This window comes from Atta cephalotes (assembly GCF_000143395.1).
Source record: "Atta cephalotes unplaced genomic scaffold scaffold00010, whole genome shotgun sequence".
Classification (NCBI taxonomy): Eukaryota; Metazoa; Arthropoda; class Insecta; order Hymenoptera; family Formicidae; genus Atta; species Atta cephalotes.
In genome coordinates, this window is record NW_012130074.1 from 522,408 (window position 1) to 533,713 (window position 11,306).

The 11,306-nt window shown below is 28.7% G+C and overlaps 1 protein-coding gene across 1 annotated transcript in view; it reads left to right on the top strand.

Moving 5' to 3' along the window:
* LOC105627673 (alpha-methylacyl-CoA racemase) overlaps positions 1–11,306 on the top strand; it is a 60,693-nt gene that overhangs the window by 34,141 nt on the left and 15,246 nt on the right. Inside the window, exon 2 of the mRNA XM_012208951.1 lies at positions 7,060–7,195. Within this exon, the coding sequence (XP_012064341.1) occupies positions 7,060–7,195 (136 nt within the window). The remainder of the gene's footprint in view (positions 1–7,059; positions 7,196–11,306) is intronic.

Consider the following 11,306-nt stretch of genomic DNA (forward strand, 5'->3'; position numbering starts at 1 on the left):
ACGTTAGTTACTTAGTTATAGTATAACTAACAACTACGTAGTAGGAAGTAAGAAGAAGGAGAGAGAAGGAAGGAAGGAGGGAGGAGGAGAGAGAGAGAGAGAGAGTAGTATATATATATATATATATATATATATATATATATATGTGTGTGTGTGTGTGTGTATGTAATGAATACAATAAATGTCATGAATATAATACATGATGTAAAAATGTAATATGTACATAATATATAGGATGGGTTAAAAGTCTGGATACACTCAAATATCTCATAAATGATGCATTTTAGAAAAAAGTGTTTCTTACAAAAGTTGTAAGACTTAAAAGACTCATTCAACAATATCCAGGATCGCGTTATCAAGGTCAAGTCAAGATCAATATAAATTTTTTTAATGGATCCCCTCCTTTTTCATTACATATTCTTGTAACGTCTCGAGAAACACGCATTTAATTATAGTGTTTTGGAAAAACTCGAGATAAGCTATAAGAATATAATAAAAAAGGAAGGAGAGGTTCCATTTAAAAAATTCATGTTGACCTTGATCTGATCTTGACAACGTCATCTTATATTAAATAACTACGATCGTTGAATATGTCTTTTTAAGCCTTACTTTTATAAGAAACATTTTTTTCTAAAATGCATCATTTATGAGATATTTGAGTGTATCCAGATTTTTGGCCTATGTATATTATATATATAAGTGCTTTTTAGCAAAGATGCAGACACTGCGTATAATAGTGAATCATTTCATCCTTGTTTAACGTAGGCAAACAACAAGGATGTAATGATTCATATGTTATACTATCTAACTGTCCTTACTGGAAAGTACCATATAATTTATACGAATTGATACGAATGATATAAATAAAATATAGATATATGAGAAAAATATGTATGTTTTATATGTGTTCCTTTTTAGTCCACACTTTATTTTTAAATTAATACAAACTCTATAAAGATATACATCTATAAAAAAAAATGTATTTCATAAGATATATCTCGAAAATTTCATAAATCTAGAACAGTCTCGGTCATGATCACACGTCAGTTACACTCGCTTCAAACGTTCGTTGTCGACGTTATAAAATGTAATACTAAATAGTATTAAAAACAATCGAGGAACGGAGTCATGCTTGTAAAAATCAAATGAATCAAACCAAATCGCAACAAATAATGAAGTGAATCTCATTATCAAAGATAAACATTCATGATTTTAACAGTCATATTGAATATTATAGTTCCGCAATTCCATACAGCGGCGGCATCACTAACGATGATACCAGATGTTTGGAACTCCTCTGGAGAATAATATTCAGGCTGTGATCGGTTTGATTTGCAAGCATTCACATCGATCATTCATTTTATTTCTATTCATACAAAAGAATGTAATTGAATTATTTTACGTTACACTTTTTTTTTAACTTACTCATACAACGTAGAAACTTGTAATGACATTGCAGAATTGTTGCAATGTTGCAAATTACGTGTAATATCGCTGCAACATTGTAAGAATTGTAATATATAATATATATTATGGGCAAGATTTTATAAATCTTACAGATACATCTTAAATCTTACATTGTTAAAGATTAAAAAACATTTTGGCTTTTAAATAATGAATTGCTGTCACATGTGGAAACATACATTAATTACACAATGGCTGCTTTCAACAGAGAAAGCACTTTTGCAATTATAAAATTCTTCGATATGATCGATCATTTTTTCGAGATGGAATTCGAAAATTGTCTTAGAAATGGATGAAAAAGTAGTAGGCAGCGATGGACAATACTTTAATTAATCTGTTCATTCATTTTGTTTTGAAATAAATGCATTTTTGAACACAAAAAAATGGACCGAACTAATTTGTACTCCCAATAAAAATGTATTACAAATATACATGAGAGATAAGAATATTTTAGAACATTTTGAATACAATATATATAATTCGATGTAATGACAGTACATTCAGTATCAGAATTGAAGTTTAATAATTATATTTAATATATCTAGACAATATTCAAAAATTGATATTTTACTGAGACGTCATATTAACATTTCTTCGATATGATAGTACATTCAGTATAAAAATAAAATATTAGCATGATGTCTTGTGCTGTCTAGGAATTACAGTGTTGGTTGAAACATTTATTGTCGCCGCCACGCGATAGGATTTTTCAATCAATTCACAGAATGCAGGAGATTCGAATTCAACTCCCGGCTGAGATAATATTTTTCAGTAAGAATTAATTATTTACAGATTTCAATATATTATTCAACATTATTAAGATCGTTTCGAATATGCGAATAAATATAAAAAAATTTATTAAATTATTATCAATTTAACTCATGATATTACTGCGGTAGTTTAGTAGAGTTTTAATGTTTTCAAGACTGAAAAATCATTTCGGCGCGCATTTCTAGGAACTACATACGTAGTATATAAATTCACACAAGAATCATAGCATTTAAGATCCAGCTAGACCATTTAGAGCTTTAATTTTTATAGTTTGTGTTATCACGTATACAGTCCTATAAATATATATATTATATTTATAAAAAATTTATAAATATATATATTATATTTATAAAAATTTGATCCATGGAATATGTGAGATTTAAGGATGTCCTGTTGAGACAATTTAGACTATATGTTAAAAATATTAGGTGTACAACTTTGCTTCCGCCGTTTTTTTTCGAAATTCGACGCTTTATTGTAAAAAACTGGTTATACATTTATGATTCAAAGTATTGTCCATCGCTGGCCACTACTTTCTCTCACCTTTCGGGTAGCGTACGAATCCCGCGTCGAAAAAACTGGTCATCTTTTGAGGCTATTCATGAATCGATCCAATTTTTTACTTCTTCATAAGACCGGAAGTGCTGATCAGCCAGGCCGTGTGCCATTGATCGAAACAAGTGATAGTCAGAGGGAGCAACATCTGGAGAATACGGCGGGTGGAGTAGGACTTCCCATTTCAACATTTCCAAGTATGTCTTGACCACTTTCGCAACATGGAGTCGAGCATTGTCATGCTGCAAAATCACTTTATCGTGTCTCTCATTGTATTGCGGCCGTTTGTCTTTCAATGCTCGGCTCAAACGCATCAATTGTGTTCGATACCGATCACCTGTGATTGTTTCAGTCGATTTTAACATAATACATTACGCCGAGTCCCACCAAGCATCGAAACAAATGGTAATCTGAAGGAGCACCGTCTGGTGAATAAAGCGAGATAAGACATTCCATCCAAGTGTCTCCAAAATTTCCTGATTCTGCAACATATGTTCTGCAACATATGTTCAACATATGTTCAAGCGTTGTTATTAAGAAGAATAATTGTCATATCCTTTGGCATATTGTGAGCGTTTTTTGTTGAGTTCAAATTGAATAATTGACGTCGGTATCATTCAGCATTGATGATTTGATTCGGTTGCAGCAACTCATAGTACACTACACCGACTTAATCCCACTAAATGCATAGCATAATCTTCTTTCCATAATTATCCTGTTGATGTTGATAGTTCGCCGGGACGCACCCATAATTTCTTGCTTAGAATTATCGTAGTAAATCCATTTTTCGCCTGTCACAATTCGATGCAAAACGATTTCCGTTTTTTGAAGCAACAATTTACACATGGCTAAATTTTTATAATTTTTTTCCCCATCACAAAGCTCATATGAATCAGTTAGAAAATTTTTTCCAAAGAACAAACAAGCAATTTAACATTGAAGATAATGCATTTATACTAATTAAATCAATTTTAATAAAATATTTTTAAAAAATTCAATATCTATGTCTTCTAAAAACTACATATATATATATATATATATATAAAACTACATATATATAAAAAACTTATTATTGATATCTTACAATTATTGATGGATCACACTTAATATGATATAAATCAATAGAGTCTCTCTGCATGATATTTTTTTTATTCGATTGTTAAAAGTGATGTGAAAAATACTCACCAATCACAGAAGGGAGACAAAATTAGCAAAGAGGTGGAAATCTAGGATTGTGGGGAAGAATCGAAGAAGAGAAGGTAGGATAGAAGTAAATCTATATCACTCTTGTTTATCGAAATCAAGGAGTTGTTTTTATATATATATATATATATATCATTTCAGATATATTTCTTTTAATGATAGAAGGTTCAAGGTAATTTATAATTTTTAAAGAACTGGAAAGGATACGGGCAGTAGTAGTCAAGCGCAGAAGATGTCGTACAAATAATATATCTATGAAGTGTGAACTTCTTTATTCACTAAAATGCTTACATGTTTCAGCTCACTTTTAAACCTTCCTCAGAGACAACATAAACTAACATATATAAAAACTGTGAATAAAAATTATCCTGTCTTGGTGAGCTCCCCTATATCGAGAATTTAAATGTCGGAATTAAAATAAAAAATAATGAAAGAAAAAGGGAAAAGAAAAAAAGAAAAGAAATTAGGAAATATTCGTAAAATAGAATATGGAGAATTAATTTATCAAACAACTTTAAAATTATAATTAATTATCTAATAAATATAAAAACGCTCACCATATTCACCATACTGCGAACCATAACGCATTACTATAAAAATAATTCGAGAATCGGCTCCTGATAATGTTGAAAACCAGTCAGACACAATGGGTCACTTTTTGTTTTTTAGTTAATAATTTTCCATTTAACAAATGTAACATTAAAATGTTAATCAATTTCAAGAACAAGAAAGTTGAAAAATAATCAATAAACACGCCAGAAAGATTCATTACTGCGTACGAACGACATTGACTAGGCGTGACAACAACTCAAGCCTTTATAGCTTATCTGTGATCAAGAGGTCTTGGGAAATCCCTCCATATCCGTCTGCAGAAATCATGTGTTTGAATCATGTATTTGTTTCCTGATGAATATCATCTCCAAAATCAATTTCTTCCTGTAGTGAGGCTCCTCGTCCAATATTGTAACACTATCCCAATTGAAATCATGACCTTCTTGTAATCGATGCTCCATTATGACATTACAAGTAGACGTGTTCCATCGGATGTGGTTCGTCAATATGTTATCCGATTCCAATTTATAACTATTAAGCTTATCAACTACATCATTGCTATTTTTCATGAAACCAGAAGCTTTAGTAATATTTTTGTAATAATATCATGCATAAAACAAAATAATTTATGGATTATTAATAGATGAAATTACGATAGAGGATCGTAATTTGATATCATTGAATGTGGTTTCGCTTGTTACCAATATGCCTACTAACAGAGTGATGGAAAGTGTGGCCAGAAGATGAGATCTGATTTCTGTTAACACGAACATTCCAATTGAGGAATTTTTGTGTGCCATCAAAATGATCATAAGATCAACTTTTTTTCACTTTTAATGAAAGAATTTACAAACAAATTTCGGTACTCCGATGAGTTCCATTATCTCCGATCATCGCAGAGAAGGTCCAAGATTTAGAAAATATGACATTAAATTTATTGTCTTTCTGTCCTTCTTTCCATTTTATGTGGACGACTGTATCTTGTTGGCGACTTCTAAAGATAAGATAGATGAGATTCTTGGACATAATCAACTCACTACATAACAAGCTAAAGTTTACCGTTGAAGCGGAAAACAATAATATGATTAGTTTTTTGGATATCAATCTGATTAGAGATGATGACAAGATTATAATTGATATATATCACAAACTATCTTTCTCCGGAAGATATTTAAGTTCTATTCCAATCATCCTATGGACTATAAGAAGGGACCATATTATCTGAGACATGGTGGATAAGATTATCCCAAAATTGTCCCATGCGAAATTTTATGAAAAGAATTTCATTAACATGATAATATTTTATTGAATAATATTATATATTTTATATTTCTTATATATATTTTTTCTTTTATATTTTTGTTTATTGTTTGCGTTGAATAATTTATTAAAATTTTGTTTAATATATCTTTTTGTTATAAGTACTAATGAAATAATATAATTTTTTGGCTCATAGCCCTCTTTTATTATACTTAATTATAAATTTAAAATTTTAACTTAATTAAAATATGATTTAATCCATAATTAAATTAATTGAATTAAAAGTTAAATTAATAAAAAAAGTAATTAAAAAGTTAAAAGTTAAATTTGATTCGAACGAATAACAGAAAAAAAGAAAAAGTTTGACTATTTCACATAATTTTTCATATTTTTCCTTTCTCACGGTTTGTTTATTAAAGAATTTGATTATTTTTCACAGGTAACGATATAATACAATATAAAATTATTATATATTCATAAATTATATACTCATTAGTCTCGCATTGTATTTAAGGATTCAAAAATTCAAAATTAAAAGTTAATAGTTATCGCTAAAATGTAACTAAATTAAGTTAAAAAGTTAAGAGTCTGAAATATAACTAAGTTAAATTAAAGTTAATTAACTTTTTAACTTAACTTTTATCTTTTTAACTTAGCACTATCCAATCCTGAAACTTATAAGTAAATAGAGAAAGAATTTATCCATTTATCCATTTATCTTCCTCTTCTCGTGTTTCTACCCCCTCCCCCCTCTACCGCCATCGGTAATTCATTCTATGGCATTCATTCTATGGCCGATATTCATAGTGAATTCTTATTTCATGATCGTCTTAAGTAATGTCTTAAGACGCTAATGCGGCCCTTTGATTGGTGACATCTTAAGGCTGAACGTAAAACGATCTTGAATATAAGAACTGACTATGAATACCTTTATGTCGATGCGGATAACGCATAACATTCGTGATTCCGTATTTCTGAAACTCTAAATCCATTTCAATTCATTCTCGTTTACAGCGTTTATAGATGTACGCGCGAATAGCTGATGTTGATCTTCTAGATATTTACATTTTTTTTACATATTTGTGTCTTCTAGAAATTTACATTTATCTTCTCTAAATCTTTATTCCCTTCATGATAGATATTTCATAATGTGGTAGTTAATTTTATCCACAATACGATCCAAAAATATAACTTTTAAGTAAAGAGTTACATTCTATAAATATTTATATCCTGATTGTTTTTATCATATTGTAGCTTGAAACTCAATCATTAGATTGTTTGGGCCATGGAAAGAGATCGATATCATTAAATTTGAAATCTAAAGAGGGCAATAATATTTTCAAAAAATTAAGTGACCGAAGCGACGTTATCATTGATACATATAGGAGAGGTACATAAATAGGGTGTTTCATTTTAATTGATACACTAGAATATTTTGAGGAGACGTGGGATTAAAAAAAAGTTTCAGATAAAAGTTATGTGACTTCGAGAAGTATATAAGATGATATCATGCACATAAACAAAGGACTTAATAATATCAGTTGTTGATTTAAACTTTGCTGTTATTATTAAAAGTTGACTATTGAAGATAAAATACATTTACTGCCGATATTCAATTGTATTAGTTAAAATTAAAAGCATATTTAACACGAAACGTACTTAGCTAAGTAAGTGGCAGCTATTCTCTATTATCTTAGTCACAAAACCGAGCATTCCATTCGCAATTATTTTTGGGATATTGGTTGCCTGTGCTACTTGCGCATATCGTTTTGGCGACATTATGTAGCGTGCTCATTGCATCTACCGTAGTCTATTTCCGATTTGGATTTATTCTCTAGTACGATCAATTGTAACACGTATTATATTACAATTATATTGTTAATTGTAATATGAAATTACAATTAACAAGTACGTTACATTACGTAACTTTAGTTTACTGGGTTTGTATCAAAAGTTTATTTTTTTATGTATTATAGATCCTTTAATACAAACTAATATAATATACAATATATAATATAATAAGCCTTTTTATGTATGCCTTATATTTTTCCCAACAAACGTGACTTGGCACTGTTATATAATTTTTTATCATTATTCAGATGTTTCTGTTTTAAAACAAGACAGCTTTATGACGTAAATGAGATATTCTGATATAAAAATGAAAATTTTATTATATGTCTTTATTATATATTTAGCACATAACATAATTATAGGATGGGCCATTTAAAATTTGGAATTTAATTTGGCTAAAAAAAAACGCATGAATATTTTTCAAAGTTTATGGCTTTATTGGAAAGGTAGTACATTGCCATTTACCGAGATCTTTATTCAAAATTCTTCTCAAAGAAGTGCGTGAAATGTTCAAGTTTTGAGAATGGCGAGTTGATGTTGATGGTTCAAGCACACTCTGAGCAACAGCAGCAATGTTTTCGATTGACCTTACTGGACAAGCACGTGAAGTTGCTTTATCTAATAAGGATCCAGTTTGCCGAATTCGCTTCACAAATTGATCCACAAACTGCGTTGAAGGCATTTCTTTTCTATCAAATTTTCCACGTAAATTTCTTACAGTTTGGGTTGAAGACCACTTTAGTGGTGGAAATAAGTTTTCAATATTTTCCAATTTTGTTCAAACGTATACCCATTTCGTAAATGTCAAACAAAAACTAAATTTCTGATACGTCATAAATGTTATTACGCCTTTCAAACTCAAAATAACCGGTAGTTGAAATTCCAAACGCTAGATGGCTCATTCTGTATGTAAATTAAATGTAATTAAATTACATCCATGTACCATTCTATGAATGAGACATAACAAATACAAAAATATATTTACAGCACAAAGCTATAATGAAAAAAGATGTAAATATATTAGGTGTGGAAAAAAGTTCGTGGCGTTTTTTTAATGCTATCTAACGAGAAAAACGCCATGAACTTTTTCCCACATCTAATATGTTTTGGTTACATCTGCAGGAATGTAACTCTATAACAGTTATATCACTAAAATTATGAAATAGTACTTTTTTATAAAATTACATCACTCCGATGTAATTTAATTTCATAAATTATACGTCACTCTTTCATAGTGATTACATTTATTTAAAGAATTGAGAGAAGTGAGAATTTGTTATATAAACAAATCAAGGAACATATAAATGTGATAAATTAAAGGAAACAATCGATCAATAAGTATTATTACAAATAATTTCTGATTATTTGTCAAATTTAAAGAAATTAAAGAAATAATCAAAATAATCAGTATAATTTAGTAAATAAAATCTATTCAAAACTTATGTTAAATTATTCAAAACTTATGTTATGTTCTATATAGTTTGTTTCTATTATGCTATCAGTTAAATATTTTTGCAATTAGATAATAATATATTCGATTGTCATGTCAAATTTTATAAATATAAAAATATAAAAGATAAGTATTTAACATGAATAGATTATTATCATTTCTTAACTAACAATAAGTGAATAAATACCAGCTATTATATATATTATTTCCATATAATCTCCTCAAATATTAATAATATTATTATAAAACTATCAGCAGAGACATGAAATTATTAATATAGGAATGATATAAACAATCAGGAGTATAAGTAACATTGACTCGATCACAAGCATGCGATTAGTTTAGCGTAAATGTCATTAGACCGTTTTAGGGATCGTAAGTCCAAATTATGATAATGCGATGCATTTTTCAATAATTATAGTTAATAAGACAAAAATATAAATATGCGAAACAGTAAATAATACTGAACTAGAAAAATAAAAGTAAATAACAACAAAAAAATTACTTTTTTGTTAAGATAAAGACTGTAATCTTTTTATTACATAAAAAAATAGTTTTTATTTAAGAAAATTTATTGTTACGTATTAAAAATATATTTCTTTCATTTAAAAAAAGCAAAACTATATAAATAGTTTTTTTTAATTCTAATAGCAAGAAATAATCAAAAAACTTCTTCAAATTAAAGAAATCGGGTCAATGTTTATAAGTAACAAATAATAATTTCACCTATTTGTGATGTTACTATAATAAATTTTGCATTGCATAAATATTACATATGCATTTCATCTCAATACATGATTATTATATATCAATCTTATCACTGTTTCGTATTTAAATCATATCACTATTATGTAACTACTATAGATAAAATACGATATACTATAGATAAAATACGAAAATACGAATGATAAATTTGAGAACATTCTCCGTAAATTCACGTAACTTTTATATAACTGTTATGAGTCAAAAAATTAAAATTATGTACGAGTTACATGTTTGAGATATATTTGTATTTGTTGGGTTATTATAATACATAACAAATTGATAATATGTTTTGTTATAATTTTTTATTTTTTATCCAGCTCAATATTTGATTTAATGATACGAAACGAATAATGAATAATGAATAAAGATTAGATTGGACTGCTTATATTTAAAATTCCTCTTGTATCATTAAATAAGCACGCTTCCAGAAGTGGGTAGTATTTGAAATATATATATTTAAAATACGTATTTAAATACATTTTGTATTTTGTATTTCGTATTTAAATTCTTTGAGAGTATTTTTCATTTAAACTTTTTTTTAGTATTTTTATTTTAAATTTATAAATATTAAATACATTTAAATTATATAAAAAGTTTTGATGAAAATTAGAATCACACCATTGTTGACTCAATCTAAAATGCCTTTCATTTCATGCATAATTCATCATTGATGATGTGCATAATTCATCATTATTTATCCTTGTGAACTACATTTTGTGAACACGTCTCTAGCATTATGGCTCAGCATTATTTTTTTATTAAGACCCGTTTCTACCAATATAGTTCAATTTTAATCTCGGTATAATTAACTTTTTATCTTTTTCCAGATCTGAAAAGTAGAAAAAGATAAAGTGTAAGTTAAACTGAGTAAAGTTAATCTACATTAATAGAAATGGTGTCCCAAAACTCTTTTTCGCATCTAATCATCGGTTAAATTAACCGACGGTTATAAGGTTGCCACCATGAAAACTATAAACAGCTAATTATACACGGTCATTTTTATCCCACCAATTGATGCCGCGCTCAGCTAGCCGAGGATCAATTGCAAAAGGAGGGACGGATTCTCGATGGTGCCCGAGACCAAAAGCCTATCACTGCCGCACTGAGTTACTTAAGTATCTTCAGGAATGGACAGTATTTGAAATATATGTATTCAAAATACATATTAGTAGGATATATATGCCAATTCTAATTCACGGATACAACAACTAGCAGATGGCTCTAGTGTCGCGCGGGTGAGAAGGACGAAGTCACAGACGCTGGGTCCGAGGGAGGAGAAATGCATCACTGGGGATCCGTGTTAGAAAGAAAAGGGAGTTTCGTTCTCTCTCTCTCTCTNTCTACTCTACTCTTATTNTACTCTGTNTCATATNACATCATNNTTCCATNTATCTTTNTNTACTAACGTAACGTACTACTAACTAACTTAACGTTA